The sequence below is a fragment of the Dendrobates tinctorius genome, unplaced genomic scaffold (genome assembly GCF_039654945.1).
Source record: "Dendrobates tinctorius isolate UK_male_01 unplaced genomic scaffold, ASM3965494v1 ptg000158l, whole genome shotgun sequence".
Lineage (NCBI taxonomy): Eukaryota > Metazoa > Chordata > Amphibia > Anura > Dendrobatidae > Dendrobates > Dendrobates tinctorius.
The window spans coordinates 8202246-8218875 of NW_027361825.1; the positions used below are offsets into that span (position 1 = coordinate 8202246).

The window sequence follows — 16630 nt, forward strand, 5'->3', positions numbered from 1 at the left end:
TTGGGGTTTACCACGTAAGATTAGAGTCCATGGGAGGCAAAACCGGTGGGTGCCATGTCTCCAGCTGGTGCAGCACAGCAACAATAGAAGAAAAAAATCCTTGTTTTATTGAGCCGCCGGAAGTGGCGCTCTCGCTCTTTTTTTCTTCCATTGTGTGTACATTAGGTATGGAAAGTATTCAGACCCCTTTAAATTTTTCACTCTTTGTTTCATTGCAGCCGTTTGGTAAAATCAAAAAAGTTCATTTTTTCCCTCATACACTCTGCAGCCCATCTTGACTGGAAAAAACAGAAATGTAGAAATATTTGCAAATTGATTAAAAAATAAAAACTGACATATCACATGGTCATAAGTGGTCATAAGTATTCGGACCCATTGCTCAGTATTGTGTAGAAGCACCCTTTGAGCTACTACAGTCATGAGTCTTCTCAGGAATGATGCAACAAGTTTTTCACACCTGAACTTGGGGATTATCTGCCATTCTTCCTTGCAGATCATCTTCAGTTCTGTTGGATGGTGAACATTGGTGGACAGCCATTTTTAGGTCTCTTCAGAGATGCTCAATTGGGTTTAGGTCAGGGCTCTGGCTGGGCCAGTCAAGAATGGTCACAGAGTTGCTCTGAAGCCACTCCTTTGTTTTAGCTGTGTGCTTAGGGTCATTGTCTTGTTGGAAAGTGAACCTTCAGCCAAGTCTGAGGTCCAGAGCACTCTGGAAGAGGTTTTCATCCAGGATATCTCTGTACTTGGCTGTATTCATGTTTCCTTCAATTGCAACCAGTCATCCTATCCCTGCAGCTGAAAAACACCCCTATAGCTTGTTGCTGCCACCAACATGTTTCACTGTTGGGATTGTATTGGGCAGGTGATGAGCAGTGCCTGGTTTTCTCCACACACCGCTTAGAATTATCACCAAGAAGTTCTATCTTCATCTCATTTGACCAGAGAATCTTATTTCTCACAGTCTTGGAGTCCTTCATGTGTTTTTTTAGCAAACTCTATGCGGGCTTTCATATGTCTGTCACTGAGGAGAGGCTTCTGTCGGGCCTCTCTGCCATAAAGGCCTGACTGGTGGAGGGCTGCAGTGATAGTTGACTTTGTGGAACTTTCTCCCATCTCCCTGCTGCATCTGTGGAGCTCAGCCACAGTGGTCTTGGGGTTCTTCTTTACCTCTCTCACCAAGGCTCTTCTCCCACAATTGCTGAGTTGGGCTGGATGGCCAGGTCTAGGAAGACTTCTGGTGGTCTCAAACTTCTTCCATTTAAGGATTATGGAGGCCGCTGTGCTCTTAGGAACCTTGAGTACTGCAGAAATTCCTTTGAAACCTTGGCCAGATTTATGCCTTGCCACAATTCTGTTTCTGAGCTCCTTGGCCAGCTCCTTTGACCTCATGATTCTCATTTGGTCTGACATGCACAGTGAGCAGGACTGCAGTGAAGGAGTACAGCCATCTCAAGGAGGAGCACAAGAAAATGGACAGCATGTGACTTAAATATGAGTGTCTGAGCAAAGGGTCTGAATACTTATGACCATGTGATATGTCTTAATAAATTTGCAAAAATTTCTACATTTATTTTTTTTTTCAGTCAAGATGGGGTGCAGAGTGTATATTGATGAGAAAAAAATGAACTTATTTGAATTTACCAAATGGCTACAAAGAAACAAAGAGTGAAAAATGTAAAGGGGTCTGAATACTTTCCGTACCCACTGTATATGTGTGTGTAACATACAATGCTTGTGTCACACACAGTGTGTGTGTATGCAGCATCTGCATTTAAAAATACTGGCAACGCAGACGAGAGTTCATAAGTGTTAAAATCACCCAACGAACGAGCAAAATTCTGCTTATTCATTGGTTGATTGGATTGTTTATGCAGGAAAAGAAATCACTTCTCTCAGCAGCACATCACCGGTGTAAACTGCAGAAGTGCTGCTGATAACGATACCATACGGAGGCAGATTACACTACTACTTCTGTGCCCATCATTCTACGTAAGCCTCTGTGAAAAGGCCGGTAAATAAGCGCCTAACTACTTCAATATTGGCCATCGCACTTGTTATCGGCCTGGATAAACCAGAAATGTTTCTTTGTGATGGTGCAACGTGTTAGCATTCGGGGCCCCACTTTAAACTTTTCTCCAGGGCCCCACATTGTCTATAACTTGCCCTGGTGGTGAATCATGTTATATCTCCTGCATATAGAGATGTTGTCAGCATTAATGATCAAGTCACTAGAGATGAGAAAATCTCTTGAAATTTGAAGTCGCCACCTTAGCCAAATTTTCACACGAAACTAGTTTGACTGGTAATCAAAAGTACTTGATTGAGTACCTGAAGAGATGTGTATAGCAAACATTTAATTTGCATTGAATCCACTTGGTCATCAATGCTGACAACATCTCTATATGCAGGAGATATAACATGATTCACCACCAGGGCAAGTTTTAGACAATGTGGGGTCCTGGACTAAAGTTTAAAGTGGGGCCCCGAATGCTAACATGTTGTACCATCACAAAGAAATATTTTGGTTTATCCAGGCCGATGCAATGGACAATATTGAAGTAGTAGATTACATGTGCTCCATAAAATTGAGGTAAATCTTACGTACGTGGACATTCACACGGTATAGGATGACATAGATTACTGTAGTACATTTCTGGGCTGCAGTGTTGAGGAAGGCACCAGCACTGACCATCTCCTATGTTTAGAAGACATGAATATTATTATCATCATTGTTCTGTATAAACGATCAACATAATGTTCCAACGCAGCAAAGTAAAGAGGCGAATAGGAAAAGCAGGGTGGTAGCTTTAGCTGCGTTGGGTTGTTTTTTAATTTCAATAATCAATAGCATACCTTGAGTAGTAGTTGGCATAGTTGTAGCTGTAGGGCGTTGTGTGGAAGAAGGCGGCAGGGTTGTAGTTGTTAGATGCTTTTTGGTTGCAGGCGGTAGAGTTATAGCTGTTGGACGTTGTGTAGTAGTAATGTCTGTCCCTAGAGAAAAAAGTAAATGTATTCCAATGAAAGAAGAGAATGTGGTGGTGGTCATCGGTGGTGGGCAATGGGCACATAGCAAACATGATGTCACATGCTAAACATAGAGTAAGACATGTAACTTTGTGTCACTCAAGTCTGGTTTTCCATCTATTTATATTCCCCACACAGATCCTGCTGCACCTCCCTGTGGGCTCCAGCGTTCCCATGACCCTTGGGCAAAGTCCACCACACTCTGTTTCCCCAGCGAGGAGTCATGCAACTCTTACTATGTAGTAACAAACGTGATGGGACCAACTGGGAATTCCAAGAACTGAATAGATGTTTTAAGGTTGGCATGCCCTTACTTGTAGGTAGTGTTGATTATTTTAAAGAAACCTATTATATGCCATAACCCACCAATCCTATTAACCACCTCTCATAACATTTTTTGCTTTTTGGTGGAATGCAAATGTATGATTAGATAACTACCATGGTACCCAGTCCACTAATATCAATACATCATCAATCTACCTTCTCAACAAGAGTGGCTTTATGCAAGATATAAAGATTTAATCAGTACAGATTAGTTAATCGATGTGATGCATATTTAATTCATATAAACATTTTTGAAATTTGCTGAACCAGGCGAATTCAAACAATTTGGGATTTGGATTTGGTGAATCAACTAAATTGGTCACAAACATTTCACATATTGCAGAAGACTGCATCAGCCAGAGATGGATCAAAAGACCTCGGACACAGCTGGGTTGGTTTTAATGTCTCCCAGATATCACATTACATGGTATATAACACAGCCAATCAGGAGGGACTATCACAACCTGCATAAAAGCAGAAGTAGGAAATACAGCAGCCATTTTGTGGTGAATCTAGATTGTGAGGCGATGTCACAGTTCACATTATCAGCCACAGAGATAAGGAGACAAAGCCATTAAGCACTGAAGAAATTGTATAAATAGTATAGAAGTAAAGACTTATGTAGAGGTCACTTTGACATTACTTAGGCTGTGATTGCATTAAATATCCTTCAAATGGTTGAATACAATCCTAGTAGACCTCATAGTGTTATTCATGTCCTCTCAAGGCAATTGGAGGCTTTTGAGGACTTTCATGGCAATTTTATTGACAATAAATGAAATTTCATCTCAAAATTCATCAAATATTTCAAATTTATAATTCAAAAGATTCGCTCATCTCTGCTGATCACGCGATCTCTATAACATTCATACTTACATGGACATTCACATGGTATAAGAGGACATAGATAACTGTAGTACATTTCTGGGCTGCAGTGTTGAGGAAGGCACCAGCACTGACCATCTCCTATGTTTAGAAGACATGAATATTAATATTATTGTTCTTTGTACAAGATGGGCATTATCTGCCAACTCAGCCAAGGAAAAAGGTGGTTAGAAAAACTAAGTTGGTAGTTTCAGCTGTATGGGTTTGATTTAGAAAAAAATGAATTTTGGTGTAGAACCTCTTCCATTGGAAATAATCCAGATAGTGAGACTGAAGAGCCAATGCCATCCAGGTAGGTTTAGTAAGTTGAGAAACGTACCTTTAGGAGTAGATGGTATGGTTGTAGTTATTGGGCTTTCTGTGGTATTAGATGGCATGGTTGTAGTTGTTGGACGATCTATGGTAGTAGATGGCATGGTTGTAGCTCTTGGGCTTTTTGTGGTGATAGTTTGCACGGTTGTAGTTGTCGGATGTTCTGTGGTAGTAGATGGCATGATTATACTTGTTGGGCTTTCTGTGCTAGTAGTTGGCATGGTTGTAGTTTTCTGGTGTTCTGTGGTAGTAGATGGCATGGTTGTAGTTGTTGGGAGTTCTGTGGTGCTAGGTGGCATCGTAGTACTTTTGAGGCGTTCTGTGGTGGTAGGTGTCATGATTGTAGTTTTTGGACGTTTTGTGGTAGTAGGTGGCATGGTTGTAGTTGTTGGCTGTTCTGTGGTAGTAGGTGGCAAGGTTGTAGTTGTTGGCCGTTCTGTGTTGGTAGGTGGCATAGTTGTAGTTTTTGGACGTTCTGTGGTGGTATGTAACATGGTTGTAATTTTGAGGCGTTCTTTGGTGGTGAGTGTCATGGTTGTTGTTTTTGGACGTTCTGTGGTAGTAGGTGGCATGGTTGTAGTTGTTGGTTGTTCTGTGGTAGTAGGTGGCATGGTTGTAGTTGTTGGCCGTTCTGTAGTGGTAGGTGGCATAGTTGTAGTTGTTGGCCGTTCTGTGGTAGTACGTGGCATGGTTGTAATTTTGAGCCGTTCTGTAGTGGTAGGTGTCATGGTTGTTGTTTTTGGGCGTTCTGTGGTAGTAGGTGGCATGGTTGTAGTTGTTGGGTGTTCTGTGGTGGTAGGTGGCATGGTGGTAGTTGTTGGGCCTTTTGTGGTAGTAGGTGGCATGGTTGTAGTTGTTGGCGATTCTGTGGTTGTAGGTGGCATGGTTGTAGTTTTTGGTCTTTGTGTTGTAGTAGTACTGCCTAAACCGAGAAAAGAAAACAAGCAAACAGAAAAGTTATTTCACTCCAATCAAGGGTGAGGATGTGATGATGGGCAATGGGCACATAGCAAATGTGATCTAGACAGTGACATGCCCAACATAGGTGATAATGATGATATATAACTTTGTTGAACTTGAGTCTGTTACAACAGCTGTTACTAACTCTACCCAGTTATTGTTGTAAGTGCGTTTTACTACATAGTAGATGTGCAAATAAAGTCCAGGAGCCTCATTTAAGAGTCTCAAACACGGGACTACCCAGATCTTCCTCCAGGGAAGGACCAGCCAAGGAGTGGCTCCTTTCAGAAACCACCATTACCACCATATTAAGTGGCCCTTTAAGTCAATATCCAGCTCTTTATGAGTTTACAGATATGAAGGGAAATACCAAGGCCAGGTATTCATCCACAGACAGCTGTTTCGGGGTGTTGCCACCTAGCCAGAATCCTACTCCACGCTGATGAGGGGCAACACCCCGAAACAGCTGTCTGTAGATGGATTCCTGGCCTTGGTAAACTCGTAAAGAGCTGGATATTGACTTAGAGGGCCACTTAATATGGTGGTAATGGTGGTTTCCGAATGGAGCCACTCCTTGGCTGGGTCCTTCCCTGGAGGAAGATCTGGCTAGTCCCGTGTTTAAGACTCTTGAATGAGGCTCCACAGACTTTATTTGCATATTTGTATTTCCCAGGGAGCAATGCACCTAGGATTTCACTGTGATTGAGCGCCTTTGCCGGCTGCTGCAATGTTTTCTTTGACTGGCCTCCCTGAGGTCAGTGATTGTTTCGTGATGTTGGTCTACTAGGCATTGCTCCCAACTAGCCAGAATCCTACTCCACACTGATGAGGGGCAACACCCCGAAACAGCTGTCTGTGGATGGATACCTGGCCTTGGTATTTCCCTTGTCATATCTGTAAACTCGTAAAGAGCTAGATATTGACTTAAAGGGCCACTTAATATGGTGGTAATGGTGGTTTCCGAATGGAGCCATTCCTTGGCTGGGTCCTTCCCTGGAAGAAGATCTGGCTAGTCCCGTATTTGAGACTCTTGAATGAGGCTCCACGGACTTTATTTGTATTTCCCAGGGAGCAATGCACCTAGGATTTCACTGTGATTGAGCACCTTTGCCGGCTACCGCAGTGCTTTCTTTGACTGGTCTCCCTGAGGTCAGTGATTGTTTTGTGATGTTGGTCTACTAGGCATTGCTCCCACCTAGCCATGGAGCCTCATTTAAGAGTCTCAAACACGGGACTACCCAGATCTTCCTCCAGGGAAGGACCAGCCAAGGAGTGGCTCCTTTCAGAAACCACCATTACCACCATATTAAGTGGCCCTTTAAGTCAATATCCAGCTCTTTATGAGTTTACAGATATGAAGGGAAATACCAAGGCCAGGTATTCATCCACAGACAGCTGTTTCGGGGTGTTGCCACCTAGCCAGAATCCTACTCCACACTGATGAGGGGCAACACCCCGAAACAGCTGTCTGTGGATGGATATCTGGCCTTGGTATTTCCCTTGTCATATCTGTAAACTCGTAAAGAGCTGGATATTGACTTAAAGGGCCACTTAATATGGTGGTAATGGTGGTTTCCGAATGGAGCCACTCCTTGGCTGGGTCCTTCCCTGGAGGAAGATCTGGCTAGTCCTGTGTTTGAGACTCTTGAATGAGGCTCCACGGACTTTATTTGCATATTCGTATTTCCCAGGGAGCAATGCACCTAGGATTTTACTGTGATTGAGCGCCTTTGCCGGCTGCCGCAGTGTTTTCTTTGACTGGTCTCCCTGAGGTCAGTGATTGTTTCGTGATGTTGGTCTACTAGGCATTGCTCCCACCTAGCCAGAATCCTACTCCACACTGATGAGGGGCAACACCCCGAAACAGCTGTCTGTGGATGGATATCTGGCCTTGGTATTTCCCTTGTCATATCTGTAAACTCGTAAAGAGCTGGATATTGACTTAAAGGACTACTTAATATGGTGATAGTGGTGGTTTCCGAAAGGAGCCACTCCTTGGCTGGGTCCTTCCCTGGAGGAAGATCTGGGTAGTCCCGTGTTTGAGACTCTTGAATGAGGCTCCACGGGCTTTATTTGCATATTCGTATTTCCCAGGGAGCAATGCACTTAGGATTTCACTGTGATTGAGCGCCTTTGCCGGCTGCCACAGTGTTTTCTTTGACTGGTCTCCCTGAGGTCAGTGATTGTTTCGTGATGTTGGTCTACTAGGCATTGCTCCCAACTAGCCAGAATCCTACTCCACACTGATGAGGGGCAACACCCCGAAACAGCTTTCTGTGGATGGATACCTGGCCTTGGTATTTCCCTTGTCATATCTGTGAACTCGTAAAGAGCTAGATATTGACTTAAAGGGCCACTTAATATGGTGGTAATGATGGTTTCCGAATGGAGCCACTCCTTGGCTGGGTCCTTCCCTGGAGGAAGATCTGGCTAGTCCCGTGTTTGAGACTCTTGAATGAGGCTCCACGGACTTTATTTGCATATTCATATTTCCCAGGGAGCAATGCACCTAGGATTTCACTGATTGAGCGCCTTTGCCGGCTGCCACAGTGTTTTCTTTGACTGGTCTCCCTGAGGTCAGTGATTGTTTCGCGATACATAGCAGATGGGCAGAGGGGTACATAAAAATCATGAGCCCCCGAAGCAGAAGTCATAATTACTGCTGTAAGTTCCTGTTACTCACTGATCTCCCCGCAATATTATGTCCCATAGTGAGCCCCCTCACAGTTTCTGACATACTGATATACTAATTGATATCTGCAATCCAATGTCTTATTACAGAGAAAAGCAAGCTGTTCTTAATATGTAAATGATTTGTTAAGCTCTATGGGCCAGATGTTGATCTACCTGATAATCTGCCTCCAAAGTTTTTTTGAAATGGCAGAGGCCATATTTAGTATGAGACATGTACATCAGGAGACACCCCCATTCATTTAAAATAAGCTCTGGGGGCAGATTCTCAGGGAGATCTAAATCCGGCCCATAGATCTCAATGCTACTATGGGTAAATTACTCTAAATAACTCTGGCACACAATGGAACATTTTACATTTAACCACCTACATGCTCCCTTTAAGCTGCCCGATATGTAATAAAAAAACTCACAAAAAGCAAGAGCCGAATATCCTTTTAGTTACCATTCCCCACAGAAAGTAGTAAGAGTTAATAATCTATATGTAAAATTGTTGTGATAAAAAATATGTCTCATTCTCCAAAAAAAGGAAAGCCCTAAGGCAGAGATTAAAAGTCTTCACATATAATCTGAACTAGATTGTGTCCTTAAAGGATTAATCTATATCTATTATGCAATGAGTTTAAACAGAAGCTGAATCTTTGCATTAGGTAATACTGGGGTGAATGTTACTTACGTGGACAGTCACACAGGACAAGGGGGCATTTATGATGGTTGTAGTTGTGCATATTTGGATTGCAGTGTTGAGGAAGGCACCAGCAGTGTTTCTTTTCTGCATATTGTTAAGGACACACGATTGTTACCAACATTATTTTATACAGTGTTTACCTTTATTATATAAGCTGAGCTTAACATCTGTTAAGTTTCTCACCGCTAGGGGATATTTTCCTAATGGAAATTAGTATTTAGAAAGAGCAATATAATGGTACAAGAATACTGGTTTAAATTGTAATCTAAGTAGAAAAAATAGGGTTTTCCAATGACAATATGCTTAAAGGGAATCTGTCACCCATTTTTAGTGATATCATGTAAAGATATCACCCAACTGTGCGTCCCATAAGGATTCTATTAGGACTTTTGATTCCCCCCGACCCCGCACCTTTGATGCATAAATACCGTTTTTATCTTGGTGGAGATGTGTGGAAATCGCTGTGTTCCGATGGGTGGGGCTTATTCACCTATTCCCCACCCCCCCTCGGCTTGCTGAATGTAATCTTCATCTGTGAATATCACAGATGCCGTAGTTTTTCCGCACTTGAGCACTGAAAAGGCCTCCGGCGCTTGCGCAATATGGTTTGCCCAGCTGTGGGCAAAGCATATAATCGGTACTGCACATGTGCCGGTATTTTTCAGCTCGGTCTATACCCCGAAAGTGTGTCCTGCATGTGAAGACTTCCGGGGCATACGTCTGGCTACGTCGATGGTGCCGTCAGCAACGATTTGGATTTATGGATAACAGAGTGAATTACCTTTACGATGGACTACTTGCTAGAGATGGGGTGCACCTTACGAAGACTGGAAAACATGTATTTGGAAGTCGCCTTGCTACACTTGTAAGGAGAGCTTTAAACTAGAACAATATGGGAAGGGAAGCAAAAGACCAAAAAAAGCCATACACCTGACAAATGCTATTGAGAACTCTGCTATTAGAAGTGTAAAGGAAGAACAAAGACAAAAGAATCTAATTAATAAAAATATTGGAGAAGGAGAAACCAACCACAAACTAAAATGTTTCTATACTAATGCACAAAGTATGGGCAACAAACAAGGAGAATTGGAACTACTAACACAGGAAAAGAAATATGATGTCATTGGAATCACTGAAACTTGGTGGGACGATACACATGATTGGAATACAAGACTAGAAGGATACTACTTATTTGCAAGAAACAGACTTTATAAACGAGGAGGAGGTGTCGCATTGTATGATAGAAACGCGTATATCTGCACAGAGTTTGAAGCTTCAGAGACTGGGAGTTCTGTGGAAACTGTTTGGGTAAGAATACAAGGACAGAACAATGGAAAGGACACCATTGTAGGCATTTACTACAGGCCGCCTGTGCAAGCTGAAGATATGGATGAACTCTTTATGCATCAAATGGCCAAGTTCTCCAAAAAATATGACATAGTTGTCATGGGAGATTTCAACTATCCAGACATTTGTTGGGAATCTCTCTCAGGCAAAACTAACAGGTCAAGGAAATTCTTATCCTCTCTTGCTGACAACTTTATCTTCCAAAAGGTAGGGGAGAAAACAAGGGGAACTGCTACCTTGGATCTAATCCTTATAAACAAGGAGGAAATGGTTGAGGAGGTAAAAGTGGCTGGGACCCTAGGAGGTAGCGAGCATGCTATTTTAGAATTTTGGATAACTAGAGGAGGAAGACCTGTGAAGACTCAGACGTCAAGGTTAGATTTCAGAAAGGCAGATTTTAAGGGATTCGGAAAGAGAATTGGAGGGATCCAATGGCTGGATATCCTTAAAGACAAAAATGTCCAGGAAGGATGGGAAATCTTGAAAAATGAAATTCTCAAAGCACAATTGTTAACAATTCCGAAAAGAGGGAAGAATAGGAAGCATTTAAGGAAGCCAGGATGGATGAACACAGAACTTAAGCACATGCTAAAAAGGAAGAAAAAAATGTTTATAAAATGGAAAGAGGGAGGCATATCTAAAGAAGAATATAATGCAGTCTGCAGAACCTGCAGGACACAAATCAGATTATTTAAAGCTGACAATGAATTGAGGCTTGCAAGAGATGTCAAAAGCAAAAATAAAGGATTTTGGGGATATGTCAAAAGTAAAAGAAAAGTCAAAGATGCTACAGGATTTTTACAGGATGAAAATGATGAAATGGTAAGACAGGATGTTGAGAAGGCCGAACTTTTAAATTCCTATTTTGCATCTGTTTTCTCTCAGAAAGGAAATGTAACATCAACTGTTCTTCACTGTCCTATTAAGGGAATAGAAGAATCCAGGATATCTATAAACAGAAAGATAGTGAGGCAACACTTAGCTAACCTAAATGAATTCAAGTCTCCAGGTCCAGATGAATTACACCCCAGAGTACTGAATACTGAAGGAGATAGCAGAAGAAATTTTTGAACCCCTCTCCATAATCTTTGAAAATTCTTGGAGAACAGGAGAAGTCCCAGAAGACTGGAGAAGAGCAAATGTTGTTCCTATCTTCAAAAAGGGGAAGAAGGTGGACCCAGGCAACTATAGGCCGGTGAGTCTGACTTCTATACCAGGAAAGATCTTTGAACAAATTATTAAACAACATGTATGTCAGTACCTGGATAAGAATGACGTGATTAAACAGAGTCAGCATGGGTTTGTAACTAATAAGTCATGTCAGACTAACTTAATTTCCTTCTATGACGGAATCACTGATTGGGTGGATCAAGGAAATGCTGTAGATATAGTATATCTTGACTTCAGCAAAGCATTTGACAAAGTATCTCATACAATCCTTATTGAAAAAATGACTAAGTATGGAATGGACAAGGCAACTGTTAGGTGGATTCATAACTGGCTTAGTGATCGGACCCAAAGAGTGGTCGTAAATGGCTGCACAGCCAGTTGGAAGAATGTCTCAAGTGAGGTACCACAGGGCTCTGTCCTGGGCCCTGTATTGTTCAACATCTTTATCAACGATTTAGATGAAGGAATTGAGGGTAAACTGATTAAATTTGCTGATGACACAAAACTAGGAGGGATAGCTAATACTAGAGAAGAGAGAGAGAGGATTCAAAAAGATATAAATAAACTGGAGAAGTGTGCAGCAACTAACAAAATGGTTTTTAACAGGGAAAAATGCAAAGTACTACATCTGGGCAATAAAAATGAAAAAAGCATATACAGAATGGGAGGAATAGGCCTAAGCAACAGCACATGTGAAAAAGATTTGGGTATACTAATTGATCACAGACTGAATATGAGTCAACAGTGTGATGCAGCATCAAAAAATGCAAATGCAATTCTAGGATGTATTAACAGAAGCATACAGTCTAGATCACGTGAAGTCATTATTTCCCTCTACACCTCTTTGGTCAGACCTCATCTGGAATATTGTGTCCAATTTTGGGCACCACATTTTAAAAAAGACATCAACAAACTGGAGCAAGTTCAGAAAAGAGCAACCAGAATGGTGACCGGTCTGCAAACCCTGTCTTATGAGGAAAGGTTGCAGGATTTGGGATTGTTTAGCTTGCAAAAGCGAAGACTGAGAGGAGACTTAATAGCTGTCTACAAATATCTAAAGGGCTGTCACATTGTAGAAGGATCAACTTTATTCTCATTTGCACAAGGAAAGACTAGAAGCAATGGGATGAAACTGAATGGGAGGAGACACAGATTAGATATTAGAAAAAACTTTTTGACAGTTAGAGTGATCAATGAGTGGAACAAGCTGCCATGAGAAGTGGTGAGTTCTCCTTCAATGGAAGTCTTCAAACAGAGGCTGGACAGACATCTGACTGGGATGATTTAGTGAATCCTGCTTTGAGCAGGGGGTTGGACCAGATGGCCCAGGAGGTCCCTTCCAACTCTACGATTCTATGATTCTATGACCGCGATGAAAAATACTGGCGCATGCGCAGTACCGATTATATGCTTTGCCCACAGTTGGGTAAAGCATACTGCGCAAGTTCCGGAGGCCTTTTCAATGCGCAAGCGTGGAAAACTACGGCATCTGTGATATTCACAGATGAAGATTACGTTCAGCAAGCTGAGGAGGGGGGGGAGAAGGCGAATAAGCCACGCCCATCGGACCGGACCGCGGCGATTTCCATACATCTCCACCAAGATAAAAAAGGTATTTATGCATCAAAGGTGCGGGGTCGGGGGGAATTAAAAGTCCTAATAGAATCCTTATGGGACGCACAATTGGGTGATATCTTTACATGATATCGCTAAAAATGGGTGACAGATTCCCTTTCAAATAGGCCGTGTCCTTAGTGGGTTAAATTTTGGTCATCTCATTATCATCATAGACAGGATTAAAATGAAAAGCTACACCTTTATATACAGTAGATAACACAGGATCCACTATTCACAATAGGTGATGTCACAGCTCACCTCCTCCTACTGTACAATGACTGATAACCCCTCTATATACAGTAGATAACACAAGATCCACCATTCACAATATGTGATGTCACAGCTCACCTCCTTATCCTGTACAATGACTAATAACACCTCTATAAACAGTAGATAACACAGGATCCATTATTCACAATAGGGGATATCACAGCTCACCTCCTCCTGCTGTGCAATGACTGATTACACCTCTATATAGTAGATAACACAGGATCCACCATTCACAATAGGGGATGTCACAGCTCACCTCCTCCTCCTGTATGATGACTGATAACACCTCTATATACAGTATGAAACACAGGATCCACCATTCACAATAGGTGATGTCACAGCGCACCTCCTTCTCCTGTACAATGACTGATAACACCTCTATATACAGTAGATAACAGTGGATCCACCATTCACAATAGGTGATGTCACAGCTCACCTCCTCCTCCTGTGCAATGACTGATTACACCTCTATATACAGTAGATAACACAGGATCCACCATTCATAATAGGTGATGTCACAGCTCACCTCCTCCTCCTGTACAATGACTGATAACACCTCTATGTACAGTAGAAAACACAGGACCCACCATTCACAATAGGTGGTGTCACAGCTCACCTCCTCCTCATCCTCCTGTACAATGACTGATATTTCCTCAATGTACAGTAGATAACACAGGATCCACCATTCACAATAGGTGATGTCACAGCTCACCTCCTCCTCCTGTACAATGACTGATAACACCTCTATATACAGTAGATAACACAGGATCCACCATTCACAATAGGTGATGTCACAGCTCACCTCCTCCTCCTGTACAATGACTGATAACACCTCTATATACAGTAGATGACACAGGATCCACCATTCACAATAGGTGATGTCACAGCTCACCTCCTCCCCCTCCCTGCACGGTGACCTCTGCACTGGTCCTAGGGCATGCGTACTACACTCTCCTACAGAATCTATGTTATTTCCTGACATTTAGCTGCTGTACAGTAAACAGTAACAGAGCAGGCATGACGGCTGCCTCCATAATCATGGACACTGTATAAAAAGAAAATTAAGGTCTGAATATAAAACAGATTATAAATATTAGTACTGTGAATATTCATTCTTCTTAGTGATAAAAGAAAAACGTGTTACATTTCCTGTAAGAAATAAATACGATGTGTCCATGTTAGATACTTACTCGTAGTCGCAGTCGTTGTTGTTGGACTTTGCTTTTTTGTTGTGATTGTACCTGAGACAAAATAATCAAACAGATTAGTCGTTTCATCAGACTTTTTTTTCATAAAAGAATATTTAAAAATCCATGAAAACAATTACAAGTAAAGTGATTCTAGTTGGACTCAGTGATCTATTGTAGGATGAGCTGTGCCACAAACAGTATAATCTCAACTAAATACAGCCGAAATTCTAGCCAAATAACAAAAAATACTTTATTCTCTATATCAAAGATATAAAACACGGGCTTGGTTTCCTGAAGATCTCCTGAACAGCCTTCAAAAAGAGAGACTTTCTATTATCTATCTATCTATCTATCTATCTATCTATCTATCTATCTATCTATCTATCTATCTATCTATCTATCATCTATCTATTATCTATCTATCTATTATCTATCTATCTATCTATCTATTATCTATCTATCTATTATCTATCTATCTATCTATCTATTATCTATTATCTATCTATTATCTGACTATCATCTACCTATTTAGCTATACTTTACAAAAACGCATGCTTCAAAAAAACATTCAGAAGTGAGCGTAGGTGTGTAATTCAGGTGGAAATTCACCTGCGTCAAAGCCTGAACAAACACTGATCGTGTGCACATACCCTAAGGGAAGAAAGGAGAAGTGTCACGACTGCAGCCGCAGACGCGGCCCAGCAGGCGCCTCCACACTGACGGCGAGGGTGCGGGCGGTCCCCTGGGGACGCAATATGGACCCTCTATACCACAGAGGGGGACCCGGGCCTACCCGAACTAGGGAAGGGCAGCGACCGGGATACTGTGGCAGCTGAGCATGTGGACAAGGACATGTAGGACTTGCTGACATGCTCAGCTGCCACAGTATCCCGGTCGCTGCCCTTCCCTAGTTCGGGTAGGCCCGGGTCCCCCTCTGTGGTATAGAGGGTCCATATTGCGTCCCCGGGGGACGCCCACCCTTCGCCGTCGGCGTGGAGGCGCCTGCTGGGCCGCGTCTGCGGCTGCAGTCGTAACAAGAAGCCACTGTTACTTACCCCTAAGCTGACAACCTCCATTTTTGTAATGAAAAAACGCAGTCAGCTGTCAGCATTACCCAGCAGAGGACAAGGTCCTGTGCTCAAAACAACCCACATAAACATATGGACTGACATTAGATAAGTGAACAATTGCAGCGCATGTTGAGGGACAGTGAGCAGGAGTGTGACAGGGAGACAATAGTCCTATAAAGGATGGGGAACGGTGAATGCCACCCGCTCCAGTCCTGGAGCAGAGAGGAAGCAGGTGGGAGTATACTAGCCCAGTAAATACAGTGCTGCATGGCACAGAGAATGGAGGTACTAAGGGATCAGAGCCCCTATGTTGGGAATAGGAAACAGCAACTACTGCTACACAGTCAGTGTCAATCATTGACAAGGAATCTCTAAGTGTATGGAAGGAGAAAGCAGAGGCAACAGTATATATATATATATATATATATATATATATATATACAGTGGGGCAAAAAAGTATTTAGTCAGTCAGCAATAGTGCAAGTTCCACCACTTAAAAAGATGAGAGGCGTCTGTAATTTACATCAAAGGTAGACCTCAACTATGGGAGACAAACTGAGAAAAAAAAATCCAGAAAATCACATTGTCTGTTTTTTTTTCATTTTATTTGCATATTATGGTGGAAAATAAGTATTTGGTCAGAAACAAGCAATCAAGATTTCTGGCTCTCACAGACCTGTAACTTCTTCTTTAAGAGTCTCCTCTTTCCTCCACTCATTACCTGTAGTAATGGCACCTGTTTAAACTTGTTATCAGTATAAAAAGCTTGGAGTGAAGAAATCAACTGTGGGAGCAATAATTAGAAAATGGAAGACATACAAGACCACTGATAATCTCCCTCGATCTGGTGCTCCACGCAAAATCCCACCCCGTGGGGTCAGAATGATCACAAGAACGGTGAGCAAAAATCCCAGAACCACGCGGGGGGACCTAGTGAATGACCTGCAGAGAGCTGGGACCAATGTAACAAGGCCTACCATAAGTAACACACTACGCCACCATGGACTCAGATCCTGCAGTGCCAGATGTGTCCCACTGCTTAAGCCTGTACATGTCCGGGCCCGTCTGAAGTTTGCTAGAGA

General features: G+C 42.4%; 1 protein-coding gene across 6 annotated transcripts in view; it reads right to left on the minus strand.

Annotated features, from left to right (window-relative positions):
- The window catches only part of LOC141051811 (uncharacterized), a 646796-nt gene that overhangs the window by 389679 nt on the left and 240487 nt on the right, over positions 1 to 16630 (minus strand). For all 6 annotated transcript variants that reach the window (XM_073548842.1, XM_073548843.1, XM_073548841.1 and 3 more), the window contains exons 26-31: positions 14479 to 14529; positions 8873 to 8968; positions 4553 to 5467; positions 4225 to 4314; positions 2854 to 2991; positions 2606 to 2695 (exon numbers count right to left, since the gene is read on the minus strand). In XM_073548842.1, the coding sequence (XP_073404943.1) occupies positions 2606 to 2695; positions 2854 to 2991; positions 4225 to 4314; positions 4553 to 5467; positions 8873 to 8968; positions 14479 to 14529 (1380 nt within the window). The remainder of the gene's footprint in view (positions 1 to 2605; positions 2696 to 2853; positions 2992 to 4224; positions 4315 to 4552; positions 5468 to 8872; positions 8969 to 14478; positions 14530 to 16630) is intronic.